Here is a 20,676-nt window from a genome sequence, read left to right as displayed (position 1 = left end):
TTCAACCTTTGGTCCAGCATGTACTGAGCGCCACTGTGTGCCGGGCGCGCCTAGAGGCCCTGGGGACTCAGCGTCTCAGATCAGACAAGGAAGGAGGGCCTGGCGGGCGGTCAGCTCCCGAGACGTCCAGTGAATGTCAGTGGTGAGACTGTCACTGTGGCTGGTCACCCTCATCTTTCTCGACTCAGAGAAACGTCCCGGCCTTTGAGGCGTCTTCTCTGAGTCCTGGGTCTGGTCAGGCCCACCCCTCCATTTGGTGTCGAATTTGTTGATCACACTGTAGTCACCGCTGGCCCCAGCACTGCTCCTATGAGCAGAGCCCGTTCTTATCCCCACTGTACAGATGAGGAAGCTGAGATGCAGGAATCAGGCTGGTGCGGGAGGTCCCAGTCAGGGGAGTTGGGGCTTAGCCCAGGCAGGCGGCCGGACTGCTCCAGTGACATTCCTGATTCAGAGCCACCTGGCTCTCCGCCCCAGCGACTTGATTTTGGAACTGTAGCAGAGTCCTGACTCTTGTGCCCACAGCCCGTCCCTGCCCTGGCCCTGTCCCCCCTCCTCAGGACACCCGCCCCGGCTTCCTCCCGGCTGCCTGGCTGCAGTCTGTCCCTACCCCCAGCCAGAGTCCCCGCATTGTCTCTGGGCTGTAAAAATGGCCCATATGCCCCCAAGGGAAGACCCTTCCTAAGTTGGTGGGGTCCTGGTCCCAGCCACACCCCACTCGGGGGTTGCCCCCGATGGGCCCAGACGCCGCCCCAGCCCCACCCTTCGAAAATGGGCTGCAGTCGCCCTCTGGCTACGCCTGCGCTCTGCCTGCCCCGCGCTCTGCTCCCCCGCGCTGTAAGCTCTTCCTCCAGGGTCCTTGAAGTCTCCGCCTGGGCCTGGAAACAGGCTCTGAGCAGGGAGCCCGGTGAGACCCATGAGTCCCTCTGGGGTCTGACCCTCCCCGAATAGCCCATCACCCAGTTCACATACGTGACTCATTGACCTAAGGTGTTCCAGGCACTGCTGCTGCAGGCACAGTGAGTGGGACAGATTCCCATCCCTGCCCTCGGGAGGCTGGCTGGATGTGTGCCATGTGCTCAGTGGCCATAAGAGCTGCGTGAACCTGTCTAGCGGCGGGGGGGGGCGGGTGCTGAGCCTACACCTAACCCCACTTCCCCACTCCCCCCACCCACCACCTCGGGCAGAGCTGGGGTGCGCTCAGCCATGGGCACGTCCCTCTGGTGTAGATCTTACCCCTGCATTATTGGCACCCAGATTTGGACACCTACCTGGGCTCCGGGGTTGGGGTGGGGAGCATGGGGCCAGATTCGGCACCCAGGGCAGGGCCAGGCCTGGGGGGGGGGGGCAGGCCTGGGAGGGGGAGCCACATCTAATCGGGAGGCAACTCTTAGGTGGAAGGAGGTGGGTGGGAAGGAGGGGACTAGACAGGCGTGTGGATGGTCATTTCCCCAATTAATGAATGGGAGACCTGCTTGCTGGCCTCTGAACTGCCCCGTGGGGGAGGCCTCTGGGAGGAAGAGGTAATGGGACAGGGCTGGGCAGGGGGCTCAGGGAGGAGAAAGCTTTGCAGGGAAGCCTCAGGTGCCAAGGGCCCTGAGCCGGTGCTGAGGCTGGGATGGGGTTCTGGGAGGGGCCGGCATGAGCTTGAGCATGATGATGGGGAGGCACCCGATGCCATGTGCGAAAAGGTGGTTAATCCTCATCAGTCGCAGGAGGTGGATTTTTCGGGCCCATTGCACAGACGGGGAAGCGGCCAAAGAGGTCTGAAAGGCACCCCAGGTCACAGAAGACGTCGAGGGCAGGCCGGATCAGGACTCTGGCTGTCTGACCCCAGAGCTGTAACCACGAGGCTGCAGAGGGGGCTCAGCATGCAAGGACGGCCAGGCGGGGTTTGGGGATGGGGACCAGACAGGTCTGAGCGCCGTGGTCATTTGGGGAGCTGAGGACCGTGGAGGTGGGGCTTGGTCCTTCCCCGCCCGCCCGCGGCGAAGGCGGAGAGGCTGGATGACTCCTGGGCTGGGGGCCTGGAGCCTCTAGGCGCCCCCCTCCCCTTTTAGAGAAGGGTGTCTGGCTTGTCCGGGAACCTCCCAGCAGGGATAGGTTTAGGGTGTGTTGGTGGTAATGAGAGGGTGAGGTGATGGATAACAGACTTCACTAGAGGAGGGGGCGTGGGCACTGCGTTCTGAGTGGTAACCCACCCCTGGGCCGCACTGCATTGTCCTGTTCTCTGTCAGTCCTCAGGGCCCCCGTCCCCACAGTACAGAGGAGACTGAGGCCCCAGGAAGCCACATCTAATCCTGGGGGGCTCAGTGCATGAGGCGGGGGCCACAGTGGCCTCCACGCTTGTCAGGCTCCAGTCACTTCCTGGCGGTCAAGGAAATCCCACTGAAAAGGGAAGCACAGCCCTGATCTCAGAGAAGGAAGGAATAGGAGGGGTCATCATAAAAGCAACTGGTACTGAAAAAACATGCTTTTTCAATTGTGAACCAAAAATAATCAAGGAGGAAAAAAAACCTACCATAAGCTTACTAAACTTTTGTTATCAGTTCATTGCATTCAAAACATATAAAAATAATTTGTCTTAATGGTGTTAAGATGAACAATTCACTTCATCATTTTCCAACCACAGTTAAATTTTTAATAAAGGATTTCTTGACAGTTTATTTTCTTAAAAATCCCAACAGGATTCAGTGGGGTTTTTGCAGCATTAGTAGCATTTACCTACCACAGCGGAAGTGGGAAGTCCTCCAACTTATGGCCAAGTTACAGGCTGGAAGGAGCAGGGAGAGGCCCCCGCCAGAGTGGGAGGTGGTCACTGATGGGGCCACCTTCCGAGCCTGACTGATGTCTGTATCCTTGACAGTCAGCACAGAGCCGGGGCACAGGTGGAGGAGGGCTCGGTGAATGTGGGCTGAAGGAGGGAGGAGACCTGAGCAGTTAGGACCCCAAGCTTAGCTCCTCTGCCACATCACAGGATGTCAGCGTCCCATCAGGCTGGGAGGACAGGGGCATCTGCCTACTCCAAGAACCCGTCCCCACCTTGTCCATCCCACTCCGTGTCCATGGCCATGAGGGTGACCTAGCCCTCAACATCAGAAAGGATTTGGGGAGTTCCCATTGGGGCTCAGCAGGTTAAGAACCCAACTAGTATCCATGAGGAAGCAGGTTTGATCCCTGGCCTCGCTCAGTGGGTTAAGGATCTGGCATGGCTGTGGCGTAGGCGTAGGCGGCGGCTACAGCTCCGATTGGAACCTTAGCCTGGGAACCTCCATATGCTACGGGTGCAGCCCTAAAAAGACAAAAAGCACCCCCCCAAAAAAAGAAAGAAAGGGTTTTCTATCAGCTGGTCTGGGGAGGTGTCAAACCCTGCATCAGAGAGGCCGCAGGCCTGCCCCTCCCCTGCAACCAGGGCAGCTCCCCAGATCTGTTTACACTAGTACCCCTTAAGTGATCATTTGCATAATTAATGTGTTTAGTGTGTCTCTTCCTCCCTTGAGGTCAGCCTCTCGGAAGACGGCTGTGGCTGCCTTGTCCGTGCTGGATCCCCAGAGCCTGGCATGATGCTTGACACAGAGCAGGCGCTCAGAGAATATCTGTCAAAGAGCCAACCAGCACTTGGGTAATGCTTGAATAAAGAATGGGCTCTGCAGCTCAAGAAACTCGTAAAAACCTGAGAGAGCAAGCCCCCGGGCTTAGGTGTGTGGGTGTGGTGGGGACCTGGTGTTGAGAGTCAGGGGAAACAGACTGTGAGTCCTATTTCTGCTGCTTTGGGGCTGTGAGACTGAGGGCAAATGACTCTCCCTCACTGAACCTCCACTTCATCAGCTGTAAATGACCAAATAGGAAGAGGGAAGGCAGGGAGTTCCCGACGTGGCTCAGTGGTTAATGAACCCGACTAGCATCCATGAGGACACGTGTTCGATCCCTGGCCTTGCTCAGTGGGTTAAGAACCCAGCATTGCCGTGGCTGTCGCGTAGGCCAGCAGCTACAGCTCTGGTTTGACCCCTGGCCTGCGAACCTCCATATGCCATGGGTGTGGCCCTGAAAAATAGACAAAAGACAAAAATTAAAATAAAATAAAAGAGGGAAGGCAGGGACATGTGGCTGATAATCTCTGTGTAATGGGATTTTCACAAGGATTAAAGGAGATCATGACCTCAGGGTGTTAAGCACAAGGTCTGAGGACCCATGCTTACCAATAGGCACTCAACAAACACTGGTTCCCCCACTTTGCTTTGTTAGGAACCTGCCTTAGATGGCACTTGGTTAGAGTCAGAGACGGGATCAACCTTGTATTGTTTGGAAGGAGAAGAGAGCAGTTGATTGGCTTTGGACCTAAGGTATGCATGTGAAATCTTAAGAGTCACCACTGAAAGAAGTGAAAATGCATATATTTTAAAATGGTAAATGGGGGAGATGGAATAAGAAATCCAATCAATACAAAAGATCATAAGAATGTGGAAAGGATAGCCTGGAAAGTCGGGACAAATAGAAAGCCTGAAGTAACGTAGAAGGAATAATTCCAAATAGATGAGTGATTACAATAAATGTAAATGGACTAAAATTCCTGTTAAAAGAGATTTTCAGACCAAGTTAAAAACAAAATCCAAAAGACATACCTAGGAGTTCCCTGGTGGCTCAGTGGGTTAAGGATCCAGCATTGTCACTACTGTGACAGGGGCTCAGTTCCTGGCATGCCATGGGTGCAGCCAAAAAAAAAAAAAAAAGAGAGAGAGAGAGAGAGAGAACAAAAACAAAAAACATACCTAAAACATAAAGACAGAAAGGATGAAAGCAAAAATAATGCAAACACTAACCAAAAGAAAGCTGGTGTGGCTTTAATAATATCAGACACATGGTCTTTAAGGCAAAAAAAAAAAAAAGTTGGAACCAGAACCAAAAGCAGAACACCAGTGCTCTTTCACACCTCCCAAGTTCTGTGATTGAGGGTTTCAACATTTTGGGTGCTGGCACCCAGGCCACAAGCCCAGCAGGCACACTGACTCATACAGCAGGTACTCTCCAAATATGAGCTTGGTCCATTCTGGTCTGTTTACTCAACAGACCTTGGCTGAGGGCCATCGCAAGCGTGCCTTGACTTGGGTGCAGGGAACGTGGAAATGACTCAGATGGAGTCTCTACTCATGAAGGGCCCACAGCCAGCAAGGAGACAGACGCACTGAACCAGTGTGATAAAGGTCTGAAAAGAGAATCCCCATGATGAGTAGGTGAGCAGGAGGCCAAAGAGGGCCTCCCTGCAGAAGGTGGTCAGAAGAGGACACAGCCTGTGCAGAGGCAGAGAGCTGGGCAGAGCGTGGCGGGCATGTAGAGCCCCATACACCTCCCTGGGCCTGGAGTACAGGCCAGGCCAGCGGGGCCAGTCCTGCAGAGCCTCTGGCACCAGGTCGAGAGTCAGACAGAGCCATGGGAGGGCTGTGAGCAGGGATGTGGCCGGATCTGAACTGTATTTCTGACAGTTGATATAGAGGAAGGAGGCTGGGGAAGAAACTGGAAGCCTAGAGGTAGGTAAGACAGTTGTCAATGATCATTATCAGCTGCATCAACAGTTTAAACGTATGTCTTATTGCCCGATTGCCAGGCCCCAGGCACTCACTATCTTGTCCAAGCCTCACAACAACCCTGCAGGATCTTTGTGGAAAGTGGGCTCAGAGACCTTAGGATACTCGGCCAAGCTCACACAGCTGGTCAGCAGCAAAGCCAAACCCAACCCTGACTCTCCCCACCGCCCAACACGAGGCTGCTCCCCAGTCACCCTGCAGAGAGGAGGAGGGAGAAAAGACTGGAATCCTGTTAAAAATAAAGGGACTCCCTATTTAAAGCAATAAAACCAGGCTTCCCTTCTCAGCAACACCCCCGTCCTGCTTATTCTCCAGTGCATCACTGAAGTGACTGGTGGCAGGGGGGACCCCGCACCCACTTTGGGAGTGCCCCAGCGTCTCCCTTCACCCACACCCTCGCGTCACAACTGGGGACAAATCATGTGGAGTGGCAGCAGCCTGGGCTCTGCCGGGACACACCTTATGGACATGGTGTAGTTTCAGTTCCTTTGTCCAGAGGACTCAAGAGACTGACAGAACCCCGGCTGTGTGCTTCCCGCTTCCTGCAGGCACAGCTCTGCTGAGCTTTCTGGCCTTGCTGAGGCGTGGCTCCTGGCCTCTGAAACAGGTACGATGCACGCCTGTGCGCCGCCTAGGTTCAAAGCCCTCCTCACGTGGCCTCGCTGAGCTGGTTCCTTCGGTGAAAGTGAGCTACCACCACCTGCCCTGCAGGGCTGGAGGGGACAAGCTGAGCTGACGGATGGGCCGCCCAGCCCAGAGCCTGGCATTTGGTACCAGGGCTTGGAGGGCATCTGCAGGTGGCAAGCCCTGCGTTGAGCGAATCTCACTGATTACCTCGCGTCCTTGAGACAGCTCTGCAGGGCTAACGTCCCCTTTCACAGAGAATGGCCCTTCCCTGTTGGCCCCTTCAGAAGTGCTTTCTCTGTTCAATAAATAAACGATGGATGGATGGATGGATGAGAGACGCCTGGGCTCAGTGCAAGAGGGCAAGCAGACGTTTTCCAGGTGGATGAAAAGGGAAGGGTATTCTGAGCAGAAGGAACAGCAGAGGCAAAGATCGAGCACCCATGAGGTAGTTCCAGAGGTTGAGACTGGCTAAAACGCAGTCCAAGTGAGGGCTGCAGGGGAAAGGGCCTACAGGCCAACCAAGCCGGGCTTCCAAGGCAGGCTGGATTTCCATGGAGGGCACTGGGGAGCCAGGGAGGATTCTAGAGGAGGGGGCAGAAACAGCGTCAGCTCTGAATGTAGCAAGACCCGGAGATGGACTCGAGGGGAGAGACTGGAAGCCGGGCAGGTTGAGGCCTGAGCTGGGCCAGGGGGACAGAGAAAAGATGGCTGCGAGACAGTCAAAAAGGACCAACCTGGCGGACTCACCAGCTGACCAGTCCTAACAAGGGAAGGCTGTGGTGCAGGGTTCAAGGCTGCAGGCCCACTTTTGACCGGGAGGGCAGGCTACAGGGGCCACGCTGGGAACAGGGACCTGGAAGGAGGGGGGCGGGGCAGGGTGGGGCAAGTGGATGGGTTTGCTGGGAACTGGGGAGACCCCCAGGACTCCGTGTGACTAAGATGGGGGGGGCGGTCCCAGGAGTTCGCGCCAGCACCCGGGCCAGCGGATCCGTTGTTCTCAGTGTGTCAGAGCAAACGCTCAAGTCTGACCTTTGAAGAATCCGCCTCATTCTCTCCCTGGTGATCAGTAATGACTGGATCCTCCTATTGTTGTTATTACTGCTGCTGTTCTTCCTATTGTTAAGGGAAACAGCAACTGAGGATCTGCTTTGTGCTTTACCAGCGTTTTCCCACAGGATAAGAAAAGGCAGCCTGGGGAGTTCCCTGGGGGCTTAGTGGTTAGGATTCGGTGCTTTCACTGCCGTGGCCCAGTTTCCATCCCTGAGCTGGGAACTGAGATCCCACATCAAGCCAAAAAATAAAAGCCTGTGAGAAGGCATCTGTGGTTATTATGTTTGGGAAACCTAGAGTTAACCTGCCTTGCAGTGGGTCACACGGGCTCTAGAGATGTTTGTGTTTGCTTGGGAAAGCTTTTTGTTGTCTTGTTATTTAGAGTCTCAAGGGATGGGCCTGAGAGAGAGACCACACCAGGAGGCGTGGTGCTGGGTTCTGCCCCGGGTCCCTCGGAGGAGGAAGCCGAGGCCGCAGCAGCAGAGCCGGGGCCCCAGGGCCCCAGGGCGGTCAGGCCAAGGCTCTCCGGCCCCCGTCTCGCCCCTAGCCTTGTACACAGACAGCTGCACCACCAGCGGGCTGCAGAGACCCCAGGCCAGCCTCGTGATCCTTGTCCAGTTCTAAAGGTTAGATGTGTTCTCTGTGGGAAATGATAGAAGGCAGGGGCGTGTTCCAGAAAATTAAGAATTGACCTTGTCAATTCCATCTCAATGTCCAAAAGCAGGTGCAGCCCTGGGAAGGGAGGGTGTCTAGGTGACCATGAAAGTTGGGGGAGGGCGTATTTTATTGTATTTTAATTTTTCTTTGGCAAGCCTGGGGCATACAGAAGTTCCCAGGCCAGGTATCAAACCTGAGCCACAGCAGTGAAAAATGCCTGATCCTTAACCACCAAGCCACCAGGGAACTCCCGAAAAGTCGAGTTTTAAAAGCATATTCATGATATGACAAAAAGCTCACAATACATTATTATTAAGGGGAAATGCACCAGGACCCAGGAGAGTATATGAACAAAAATTTTGCAAAACAAATTTTATAAGAGGGGGGTTCCCTTCATGGCTCCGCAGGTTATAAACCTGACTAGTATCCACGAGGACTCGGATTCCATCCCTGGCCTCACTCAGTGGATTAAGGATCCAGCATTGCCACGAGCTGTGGTATAGGTCAAAGATGTGGCTTGGATCCAGGCAGGGCTGTGGCTGTGGTGTAGGCCAGCACATTAGCCTGATTCAACCACTAGCCTGGGAGGTTCCAAATGCCACAGGTGTGGCCATAGAAAGAAAAAAAAAAAAGATAAAAAAAACCCCAAAGCCAAAGCATGAGTGTGCGCCGCCGCTGTGCTCCCAGCCCTGGGCTGCGAGCTAGTCCTTTCTCTCCCTGGAGGGGCCTGGTCCCTGGGGTAAGACACGCCCCATGCAGACAGCCGGGTCTTCGAGGCAGGTCAGGGCTGGGGAGGAGATGCGGCTGGGACATCCTCCGGAGCTGGTGCCTGGAGAACCAGGTGTTGAAGAGCAGATGGGAGGTAACCAGACAAAAAAGCAGGAAAAGTGTGCCTGGCAGAGGGAACGGCAAATACAGAGGCCTAGAGGCAGAGGCATGCGTGCTGTGTCCAGGGACTTGCCAGAACAGGAGATAAGCAGAAAGATGGCGCAGGAGGAGGGGGTGGGTAAGGCCCTGCCTGCTCGATGAGCTGCTCGAGGGCAGAGACCGTGTCTCATGATGGGCTGGCACTGCCATGGCCCTCTCAGTCTGCAGCGTGACGCGGAGCACAGGATCCCGCAAAGGCAGTGGGGTGAGGTGTGCCAGGGAGCTATGGGCTGAATATCTAGGTGGGGGAGAAGGAGGCTAGGCCGGGGCGGGGGCCAAGGGATTGAGAAGAGGGGACAGAACAGGGAGACGGAGGACAGAGGGCTGGGCTGGGGGACTGATGGGCACCAGCAAGTGTCAGGCTGGTTTTCGCCTGGTTTGCAGCAGGAAGGCGTGGTGAGAGGGCTCTCTGCCGGCCTGGGAGCCACCCTCCTCAGGCGGCAGCAGTGTGGCCTTCGGTTAAGAGGCTCAGGGCTGTGACCCTATTGGCACAGCCCCTGTCACTCAGGCCAGGAGTAAGGGGAAGAATGAGGATGCGAAGGAGCCTCTGAGCGCTCTCATCCCCCCAACACCTCCCCAGAGGGATTTTCATCATTTCCCCTTGGTGGCCAGTCTGGCCATGGACACGGGGACACAGAGCGCTCAAGTGACAGGCCCAATAGCTGGGAGGAGGCGATGGGACAAGAACCGGACTCTGTCCCCACTGCCACACCCTTGGTCTCCATTTCTGCAGCTGCCGAGTGGTAAGGGCGATGCTGCCCACAGGAGCACACATGAGGTGGTGGCCGTACCAGGTGGGACCTGCCAGTCACGCCACCTGCTTGGGCTCCCGCTTCCTCCTTCCAGAAACGGGGGCCACAGTCATCCCCGTCCACCAAACTCGATCCTGTTCATAAAACATCACTGAGTCCAGAAAGCGCCTCGGAAGCCTGCACAGCCTGACACACAGCTGCTGGGGGTGTGGGCCGTGAAACACGCAGCCGACCCCGAAGGCTTAGCGTGAAAAGAGTGTCAGATGGGAATGGCCGGGTCCTGCGTAACCAACTCTCTGTTTCGCTTTATCCGTTAAGTTTATAAGTACGCTTGCCTCTCGATGACATGCCAAAGTCCTCATATTTGGGACTCTTGGGCTAAATAAATGCATTATCAAAATTGATTTCACCTTTTTTTTTTTTTCAAATATGGCCTCTAGGAAATTCACACTTAAGCAGGTAGTTGGCGTCGTGTTCCTGTTGGGGCGCACCGGCAGGGATGGGGGCTGTTACTGCTGGATGATGGTGACAGTACCAGGAATGTCGCTGTTCCTTTTGTTGGGTGCCTTTCAGGCAGTGTGGTTCTTTTAAAAGTCTTTAGGAGCGCCCCGGTGGCCTAGCGGTTAAGGTTCTGGCGTTGTCACTGCTGTGGCTCGAGTCATTGCTGTGGGGAAGCTTTGCTCCCTGGCCTGAGAACTTCGAGTGTCTCGGAAAAAAAAAAAAAAAGTTTTTCAAGTGTTTTTCTACTTAAACGGAATTATTGTTCATTAAAGAAAAAAATAACGAAAGAATTAAAATTGCCCATAATTCCCAACAGCTGGAGTTCACCACTAAGAAAAGCTTGGGGCATTTTTCTTGCAGTCTTGTCTTAGTGCCTATCTGCAGATACCTAATTCCTCAGCGGCTTTTTTCGGTTCTGCAAAGTCACAAGCATCCGGTATGCTGGTTTCCCCCTTAATATTACAGTGCGTTTCTCCATGGCATTATCTTGGCTTCAGAAACACCATCTGAGGGCCGCATGGCCTTCTCTGCCTCAGTGTACCTGGCACAGCAGGTGACAGGAGAATCTGGTAAGATTTTACCTTCCGCCCACACCCAGCCCAGCACCACCCGCTTCTGTAGTGCAACAGCCTTAGCCCTGGGAGGTAGCAACCAAGTTCAGGGATTAAGAACCAAGATTCTGGGAGTTCTTGCCGTGGCTCAGTGGAAACAAACCTGACTAGTATCCATGAGGTTGCAGGTTCGATCCCTGGCCTCGCTCAGTGGGTCAAGGTCCCGGCATTGCCAGGCACTATGGTGTAGGTCAAAGACATGGTTCGGATTTGGCATTGCTGTGGTCGTGGCATAGACCAGCAGCTGTGGCTCCAACTGGACCCCTAGCCTGGGAACTTTTATATGCCATGGGTGCAGCCCTAAAAAGCAAAAAAAGGGAACCAAGATTCTGGAGCCAGGCAACCTGGGCCCAATCCTAGGTCTGCCATCCCATCCTGTGCATCCCTGAGCAAGTCACTGAACCTCTCTGTGCTTCCATTTCTTCCAATTTAGGTGGAGATAATTCATAATCCCTCTTGTGAAACTCTCGAGTCTAGCTGTGTTTGGGCATCTGAATTAGAAGGGTATTAATATACAGCATATATTTTTACAGCACCTCAGTGGGTCTGTTACACTTATTGTCAAATGCGTGAGGATTTCTAGGGCGGAATATTTGAATAATCACAGGAGTGGGATCTGGAAAAACTTTAAAACAGCTTCTCATGAGTTCTGATAAGGTCTGGCCAACAAATGGGATTTGGTGCCAAAGTTACAAAAAATCTTGGAGTTCCCACCGTGGCGCAGCAGGTTAAGGATCTGGCATTGTCTCTGTGGCCTTGGGGGTTTGATCCCCATCCCAGCCCAGTGGGTTAAGGATCCGGTGTTGCTGCAGCTGTGCAAAGGTTGCAGCTGTGGCTCAAATTCAGTCCCTGGCCTGGGAACTTCTGTGTCATGGGAGCAGCCATTAAAAAAAAAAAAAAAAGTTGCCAAAAATCTAGTCTTCAGAGTTCTCACAGGGTGGTTTAGAGCCACGTTTAGCACCCAAGAAGTGCCCAAAGCATGGTAGCTGCCGATGCAACTGCTTTTCATCTTTTTGATTGAGGCATAATTTACATAGAATAACATGTCCCCATGTTATGGGTAGAGTTTGGGGAGTTTTAGCATTTGTCTTCACCCTTGTAGCCACCACCCAACTAGGGACATTTCTATCAGTCCAGAAAGTTCCCTCGTGCCCCTTCTCAGACTGTCCCCCTGCCCTGGGGCCCAACATACACACGAACACTCACACACTCAGAACTGCTGGTGGAAGGATGCGTCCTACAGCACATGCTCTTCGCTTCTGGCTGCTTTTGCTTAACTTGAGGCCCTCGAGATCATCCAAGTTGTTGTGTCAAAAGTTCATTCCTTTTCTTTGCTGAGTCCTAGTGTTCCATCCCGCAAACACCACGTGGGTCTGGACCCTGGGTCACTTCCTGCTTAGACTGAAATGAACACAGAGGCTGTGAGCACCTGTCACAGGCCATTGGATGGACAGCCACGGTCATTTCTCTTGGGGAAATACTCAAGAGTGGAATGGCCGAGTCCCGTGTAACTAACTCTCTGTTTAACTTTATAAGAAACCACCAAACTGCTTTCCACAGTGGTCTCATGGTCTTACAGCTAAGCTGGAGAAAGGGGATGGCTGGGTGCCCTCGCCAGCGCTCCGAACTCTGTGGCCCAGACTTGTAGTTGCTGGAGGCGGGGCAGGGGGGGGGGCAGGTAGCACGGAAGGAGGGACTGGGAGTTTGGGATTAGCAGGTGCGAGCTAGTCTACATAGACTGGAACAAGGTCCTACAGTATACTATAGTACAGAGAACTGTATTCGATATCCTGTGACTAAACCATGACAAAAAAGAATATGAAGAAAATGTGTGTGTGTGTGTGCGTGTGTGTGTGTGTATAAAACAGAATCACTTTGCTATATAGCAGAAATTAGCACAACTTTGGAAATCAATTATACGTCAATAAAATAAACTGAAGAAACAAAACTCTCTGGTGGATCCATTAGTATTGACATTGAGCCTAAGCTCACTCTGCTCACTGCAGGACAGACCAATAAATCCAGAGAGAATGGAGATGCCGCTTGGCACAGTGGGCTAAGGATCTGGGATTGCTGCCGCTGTGGCCTAGGTCACAGCTGCGGCTGGGAGTTGATCCCTAGCCCAGGAATTTCCATATGCTGTCCCAGGTGGCAAAAGTAAATCCATCAATAAAAATAGATCCAGAGACAAGTTGGTGGGGCAAGGAGTAAGAGAATGCTTGCTGAACTGAGAGGAGGGCAGACCAGTGCCTCCGAGGGCCACCTTCCCCCAGGCCGGCCTCCTTTTATACAGAGGAGGGGAGGGGGCGGGGCCCCCTGAGATGCTGACCAATGGCTGAGCCAGACCACGCCTCGGGGCGGCCCCGCCCCCGTGGCCGTCTCCTATCACTGACAGTGTCTGCCCTCCCCCACCCCAGGTGATCCGGACGGACACGTTCAAGCACCTGCGACACCTGGAGATCCTGCAGCTGAGCAAGAACCTGGTGCGCAAGATCGAAGTGGGCGCCTTCAACGGGCTGCCCAGCCTCAACACCCTGGAGCTGTTCGACAACCGGCTGACCACGGTGCCCACGCAGGCCTTCGAGTACCTGTCCAAGCTGCGGGAGCTCTGGCTGCGCAACAACCCCATCGAGAGCATCCCGTCCTACGCCTTCAACCGCGTGCCCTCGCTGCGCCGCCTTGACCTGGGCGAGCTCAAGCGGCTGGAATACATCTCGGAGGCGGCCTTCGAGGGCCTGGTGAACCTGCGCTACCTCAACCTGGGCATGTGCAACCTCAAGGACATCCCCAACCTGACGGCCCTGGTGCGCCTGGAGGAGCTGGAGCTGTCGGGCAACCGGCTGGACCTGATCCGCCCGGGCTCCTTCCAGGGCCTGACCAGCCTGCGCAAGCTGTGGCTGATGCACGCCCAGGTGGCCACCATCGAGCGCAACGCCTTCGACGACCTCAAGTCGCTGGAGGAGCTCAACCTATCCCACAATAACCTGATGTCGCTGCCCCATGACCTCTTCACGCCCCTGCACCGCCTCGAGCGCGTCCACCTCAACCACAACCCCTGGCACTGCAACTGCGACGTGCTCTGGCTGAGCTGGTGGCTCAAGGAGACCGTGCCCAGCAACACGACGTGCTGCGCGCGCTGCCACGCGCCCGCCGGCCTCAAGGGGCGCTACATCGGCGAGCTGGACCAGTCGCACTTCACCTGCTACGCGCCTGTCATCGTGGAGCCGCCCACGGACCTCAACGTCACCGAGGGCATGGCCGCCGAGCTCAAGTGCCGCACCGGCACGTCCATGACCTCCGTCAACTGGCTGACGCCCAACGGCACCCTCATGACCCACGGCTCCTACCGCGTGCGCATCTCCGTCCTGCACGACGGCACGCTCAACTTCACCAACGTCACCGTGCAGGACACGGGCCAGTACACCTGCATGGTGACGAACTCGGCCGGCAACACCACCGCCTCGGCCACGCTCAACGTCTCGGCCGTGGATCCCGTGGCGGCCGGGGGCGCCAGCGGCGGCGGCGGGGGCGGCCCCGGCAGCGGCCCCGGGGGCGCCGGCGGCGGTGGCGGCGGCGGCGCGGGCAGCGGCGGCTACACCTACTTCACCACGGTGACCGTGGAGACCCTGGAGACGCAGCCGGGAGAGGAGGCCCTGCAGCCGCGGGGGACGGAGAAGGAGCCCCCGGGGCCCACGACGGACGGCGTCTGGGGCGGCGGCCGGCCCGGGGAGGCGGCCGGCCCGGCCTCGTCGTCCACCACGGCGCCCGCCCCACGCTCGTCGCGGCCCACGGAGAAGGCGTTCACGGTGCCCATCACGGACGTGACGGAGAACGCCCTCAAGGACCTGGACGACGTCATGAAGACCACCAAGATCATCATTGGCTGCTTCGTGGCCATCACGTTCATGGCCGCCGTGATGCTCGTGGCCTTCTACAAGCTGCGCAAGCAGCACCAGCTCCACAAGCACCACGGGCCCACGCGCACCGTGGAGATCATCAACGTGGAGGACGAGCTGCCCGCCGCCTCCGCCGTGTCCGTGGCGGCCGCCGCTGCCGTGGCCGGCGCGGGGGGCGTCGGCGGGGACAGCCACCTGGCCCTGCCCGCCCTGGAGCGCGACCACCTCAACCACCACCACTACGTGGCGGCCGCCTTCAAGGCGCACTACAGCAGCAACCCCAGCGGCGGGGGCTGCGGGGGCAAGGGCCCGCCCGGCCTCAACTCCATCCACGAACCTCTGCTCTTCAAGAGCGGCTCCAAGGAGAACGTGCAAGAGACGCAGATCTGAAACCGCCTGTCGCGCGGACGGGCCCTGCCCGGGGCAGCTCGGGGCAGGCAGCTCGGAGCCCCAGCCGGGTCCGGACCGCAGGGCGGCTCGCCCCAGCCAGGACAGGGGCGAGGATGGAGCCCCCGGGGTTCCGGCCCCGCCGCCCCTCCCCGGCGGCGACCGCGACCGCGACCGGAGGGCGCGCAGGATTCGGGGGAAGGGGCCGGAACCCCGGGCCTTTCCTCCTCGCTCTCCCCACCGACCGCTCCGGCCCTCCGCCTTCCCGGGGAGAGAGGAGCTCTCTGGAGGGGTGTTCCCTCCCCTCGGCCCCGACAGCCCTCCTTTTACGGTTCATTTTTTTGCAGTTTGACCCCTGTCCCCCGTCCAACACTTCCGCCCTCGAAACTGAAGAGACAGCCACGATGGCAGAGCCTCCGGACACCCTGGCCCTTTCCCGCCCCAGGCGAGTCCACCTCCGGCCCCCGGCCCCCGGGGGCTGCGGGTGGGGCGGCCTCAACCCACCCCCACCCTGGCCCCCGGCCCCCTCCTGCCCCACAGACTCTTTTGATACTGAAGGGAGGTTTACGTCAACGACTACCTGCTCTGTAATTACTTTAAAAAAAAAAAAACAAAAAAACACGGAAAAAGTAAAAAAAAAAAACATTTTTTTGGGGTCATGAAAGCATGAGAGCAAACAAAGGGAACGGGAGTGGGGGGCAAGTGTGTGGCGGGAAAGGCAAGTGGGGCAGCCCCTGCAGAGAAGGCCCGCCGCCCTCCCAATGGCTTCGGCCCCTGCCCCTCACCTTGGAGGCCCCAGCGACGGGCTGGGGCACCCAGCACACCCGGGTGTTTAATCTGTGTTTAATCTCCCTGCACCCCCTTTCGAGGCAGGTCTTGGGGTCCTCTCCCCGCCGCCTCCCACTTCACCACAGAAATGCAGGGGCTGTGGTTACATGGTGCCCCAGACTGGGTGGCTCAAACAACAGAAATTTAGGGGCTTAGGTCTGGAGTCCAAGGTCAAGGTGTGGGCAGGGCTGTGCTCCCTCTGGAACCTGTAGGGGAGGGTCCTTTCCTGCCCCTTCCAACTTCTGGTGGCCTCAGATATTCCTTGGCTTGGAGCAGGGTCCCCCCCCGTCCCCGCCTCCCGTCTCCACAGGGAGTTCTCTCTGTCTCCACATCACCTTCCCTCTGGGTACGTCTCTGGGTCCGAATTTTCCCTTTTTATAAGGACACCAGTCAGACTGGATTAGGGACCCCCCCCCAACTCCAGTACGGCCTCATCTCCATCATCTGCAAAGAACCTCTTTCCAAACAAAGGCACACCCACTTTGACAGGAGGCGAGGATGCAATCCAGCCCATCACGGAGCCAAACCAGAACGGGTCTGTCTCCACTGCAGACCCATTCAGGACCCTGCCTTGGTGAAAGCGTTGAAGGGGAGGGGTGGAGTGAGCAGGGTGGGCCAGGGCGGTGGGGGGTGCTCTAGCCGCAGCTGGGGCCTGTGGGGCCGACAGGACTGCACGTCGGTCTTGTTAACTCAGAGGCTGGAGGCCCAGGGTGTCAGAGGGGACCACGCTGTAGCTCAGAAGGGCAGGGGCCACACACAGACCCCTCAGAGGGACAAGAGCCAGCGAGTGGGAGCAAATGCCAGGGGTCGGCCAGGACAGCGGGCAGCTGCTGGTGGAGCAGGGGGAGGCCAAGGGCCAACATTTCAGCCTCCAGAGGGCAAGTGCCCACAAGGGCTACCGTTTCATGCTGTCTAGACAGGCAGAGGCCAGTGGAGGCAGGCGTGACCTTACAACTTACAACACCTTGTCACTCAGGATGAGTCACTGCTCCGTGCAGACATAGCCGTGGCCATACAGGGGCCCCCTTCCTCCCCTCCTTCCAGCCTGGGCCCGCTCCCCTACACAGCAGGCCTGGCACATGCGCAGGACGGCCAGGCTCAGGGGCATCCACAACTGATGTCCACAACCAAAAGCGGGGTGGGCAGGAAGCCCCCTGCCACCCCACCCGGGGGCCCCTTGTGCCCTGAGAGGGCCTGAGCCGGGCCCATGTGCCTGGCCCTGCGCTACCTCCCTGCCTGTTTCTGCCCCCACAGCATCTTATCTCTCCCCCACCTGGGGCTCTTCAAGCAAATTCTTCCCTTATCGGCCGTGGCAGCCGCCTCTGGGACATGTCTGGGGTCCCCGACCCTATCTGCCTGGCTTGTCTGCTCTCAAGGCCTGTCGACTCAGAACTCTTGTCTCAAGTGATGCCTGGCTCCCCGCTCGCTCCACTCCCTCTTTCATGCGCTCTTTCTCGCTCGTCCTCTTTCAGGGCCTCATCCTGGTTGCCACGGCAACGCTGCAGCGGGTACCAGGTGGTTGGGGGCAGGGAGCCGACACTGCCGCAGCCTCCGCCATTTCCAATGCCAGGCACCCGCGAGGCGCAGTGGCTGGGGCTCATTCGGGGGCGCTCGGGGCCTCCACGAGCCTCACAGGCTGCTCCTTGGCCATGGAGGTGGGGGGAAGGGAGGGATGGGCATGGGAGTGAGACTATGAGGGGGATGGTGGAAGCTGGTGGCATCGTGGCTGGGGGAGGGGAGGACAAGGTGAGAGAAGTCAAGGTGAACAGAGGAATGATCAGACTGGAGGAAGGAAGGTTCTGGAGGGGAGCTGGAGGAGGTTTGGGGACCACTGAGACTAGGGTGAGTCCAACTCCAGCTCCTGCTGCCTTGCAGGGAAACGGGCACGGCCAGGCCAGTCCTCCCGCAGACCTTGGGGTAGGGAGGAGACGAGGGCCTGGCCTGGTTGGGGGCAGAATGGCAGCCAGCCCAGAGGCGGCAGGGTGGAAGCAAGAGGGCTGGAGATCCGGGAAGAGGTGGAGAGACGCAAGGACCTGAGAGATCAGAGCCAGAGAACCAAGGGAGGAAAACACGAAGGAGGGAGGCTGATGAGGAACACGGGTGCCAAGGCGCAGGGGAAGTGGCCGCAAAGGTGGGAAAACACAGGAGCAAGGGGACAGACAGAGCAGGAGTCCCGCATCGCCAGCTCCCATCCTTGGCTCCCAGCCTTCTCTATCCCCACCCCAAGTAGGATGCAGTTTCCATGACAACCTGGCCAGCCAGAAAGGGGGGCAGGGGACTGCAGAGGAAATTTTCCACATCAGCAGGAAAGGAGGAGGATGTGATGCAGAGAAGGAATGGGCCGGGTACGGGGGGCCGGCAGGGGGGACAAACTCAGGGCCCCAGAACCCCAGACCATCGTGCCCAGTGCCCCCCCAGATTCTCATCCCACCCCCACGCGGCACACCCACACCCCCACCTCTGGGCCGCTGCTGGAGGAAGGGGGGAGGTTCCGGAGAGGCTCAAGGGTCAAATGTCCAAAGATCAGCTGCTGCCCAAACCTTCAGTGGGGGTGGGCAGTGGGTAGCGAGCCGCCGGTGGAGCTCAGCCCCCTGACCATCACACCCAAGGGCATGGCCCTCGACCAGGTCCCAAGGAAGGTGGGCATAGTGGGCTACGGCCGCCTCGGTGAGTCCTTGACCGTCTGGGGCCTCTTCCCCAGCCCCTTTCTGAAGCTTCCAGAGCCCCTGTGCCTTCCACGCACACATCTTCCATCTCTGTCTCAATCAGCGGCCGGCTGATTCTGTGTCTGCCTGAGCACCTCCCATTCCCCACCACGGGGCTCTGTCCCCTTCTCTCTGAGTCTCTTCCCCTCTCCCCAGGGCAGTCCCTTGTCTCCCACTTGCTGACTCAGGGACCAGAACTGGGCCTCGAACTCGTTTTCGTCTGGAACCGTGACCCAGGACGAATGGCGGGGAGCGTACCCCCTTCCTTGCAGCTCCAGAACCTTGCTGCTCTCGGGGAGAGGTCAGTGACCTTGCCCTAGAGAGTGGGACTCTTTGAAGCTCCTCTTCTGGCTCCCTTGGGTGCTGTGTGCTCTCAGGAGAGTCTCTCACCCTCTCTGGGCTTTGGTTCACCCAAATGTGAAATAGGACAAGATTCCGGCCCATTTCCCCTCCCCAGCCAGGGCGAAGAGGGACAGGCCTCCATAGACTCAGGGAATCTGGGGAGGGGAGCTCTATTATGTCTTCAAGGCCTTCCCCCCTCCCCTCCCCGTTCCCAGGCACCCTGACCTTGTGGTGGAAGTGGCCCATCCCAAAATAATCCACGAATCTGGGGCAGAGATCCTGCGCTATGCCCATCTCCTGGTGAGCCCTGCCTCTTTCGCCTTGGCACCACCCCCCTCTAAATGGGATCCGTCATCTGACCTCAGCCCCGCCCCGCCTTCATCTTCCCCAGGTGGGCTCCCCCTCGGCCCTGGCTGAGCAGGCCACGGAGCAGCGGCTCCTGGAGGCCTCGCATCGCTGGGGCCACGCTGTGTTCGTGGCCCGAGGTGCCCTGTGGGGCACTGACGACATCACCAGATTGGACAAAGCCGGAGGCCTCCAGGTGAGGGTCCGCTGGGCTCCCCGGGAACTGGAAAGGGCCAACAGAGATCCCTAGCCCCCCTGACCCTGGCTCTCACTTCCAGAGCCTCCGAGTCACCATGGCCACACACCCCGATGGCTTCCGGCTCGAGGGACCCCTGGCTACAGCGCACAGCACCGGGCCTCGCACCGTGCTCTATGAAGGCCCTGTCCGTGGGCTCTGCCCCTTTGCCCCCCGAAATTCTAACACCATGGCAGCTGCTGCCCTGGCCGCCCCCAGCCTGGGCTTTGACCGTGTGATTGGGGTGCTTGTGGCTGATTTCAGGTGAGCCAAGCTGAGCAGGGGGTCTGGGCTGGGGCCAGGCCAGTAGCACTGATTACCTTCCTTGCCTCAGCCTCAAGGACATGCACGTGGTGGATGTGGAGCTGAGCGGCCCCCCAGGCCCCACAGGCCGAAGCTTTGCTGTGCACACCCACAGGGAGAACCCAGCTGAGCCCGGTGCTGTCACTGGCTCTGCCACTGTCACCGCCTTCTGGCGCAGCCTCCTGGGTGAGGCCAGGTTCCTCCCCAGTGCTAGTGGTCCCTCACCCCAAGCCCCGGGCTCTCATGCTCTGCAGAGCTTGCGTCTCAGGTGTTGCCTCGGTCTGAAGTTCTGATTCTGTCTTAATTGATTGATCGTTGTTTCTGAGTCTCCTTAACCCTGCGCGCGATGATGCTGAATCTTTTTAGATCTCTCTCTGTTGTCCAAGTTTCCATGCTCTCAGCCTCTGTGTCCCCCTCTCTCTGGGACCCTACCAGGTGTCCCTGTCCACCCTCACGGTCTCTGTCCCTCTATCTCTGGGACTTTGGTCCCTCTCCTTAGGTCGCTGGGCCCCTCTGGGTCTCAGGCTCTCCCTCTAGGTCTTCCTCGATCCCCACCTTGGCCTGTCCCTTCTTCCAGGTGTCTGTCACTCCTCATCTCTCTGTCTGAGCCTTTCATTCCCGGTTATTTCCCCTGCAGGCTGCTGCCAGCTCCCCTCCAAGCCGGGAATCCATTTCTGCTGAGAAGCCTCCTCCTTCCCATAAGGACATCTTTGTCTCATGTACTTCCTCACCACCGTCCGGCTCCTACCCCGGCCTCGGTGTCCCCATACCTCCCTCGTGTCTCAGTAAATATTGGAGGCTCTTTTCCCGACCTGGTCTGGTGTCTGATCACTTGTTCCCCTCCCGTGACGTCACGCTGCGTCGTCACACTATGCCTGACGCCACCACATGGAGCGGGCATACAGGGACGCGCGAACCTACGCACTAC

The 20,676-nt window shown here is 57.6% G+C and overlaps 2 protein-coding genes across 6 annotated transcripts in view; both read left to right on the top strand.

Annotated features, from left to right (window-relative positions):
* Nucleotides 1–15,136, top strand: part of LRRC4B (leucine rich repeat containing 4B) — a 65,364-nt gene extending 50,228 nt beyond the window's left edge. For all 5 annotated transcript variants that reach the window (XM_084961453.1, XM_021094798.2, XM_021094802.2 and 2 more), the window contains one exon: nt 13,125–15,136. In XM_084961453.1, coding sequence (XP_084817579.1) covers nt 13,125–14,993 — 1,869 coding nt within the window. In that variant the 3' untranslated portion in view covers nt 14,994–15,136. The remainder of the gene's footprint in view (nt 1–13,124) is intronic.
* A 3,226-nt stretch (nt 15,137–18,362) lies between these two features.
* Nucleotides 18,363–20,557, top strand: ASPDH (aspartate dehydrogenase domain containing). Its single transcript, NM_001243870.1, is given in 7 exon segments — nt 18,363–18,485; nt 18,680–18,824; nt 19,081–19,165; nt 19,257–19,406; nt 19,489–19,709; nt 19,780–19,934; nt 20,386–20,557. Coding segments are annotated over 7 exon segments (855 nt in total). The 5' UTR covers nt 18,363–18,430; the 3' UTR covers nt 20,430–20,557.
* The last annotated feature ends 119 nt before the right edge of the window (nt 20,558–20,676 follow it).

The sequence above is a fragment of the Sus scrofa genome, chromosome 6 (assembly GCF_054392235.1).
Source record: "Sus scrofa isolate SSC_HxYL_T2T_F1_AM1 chromosome 6, Sscrofa_HxYL_maternal_Yorkshire_Landrace_v2.0, whole genome shotgun sequence".
Classification (NCBI taxonomy): domain Eukaryota; kingdom Metazoa; phylum Chordata; class Mammalia; order Artiodactyla; family Suidae; genus Sus; species Sus scrofa.
The sequence above is the reverse complement of the archived record's forward strand: the minus strand, read 5'-3'. Positions and strand labels throughout refer to the sequence as shown.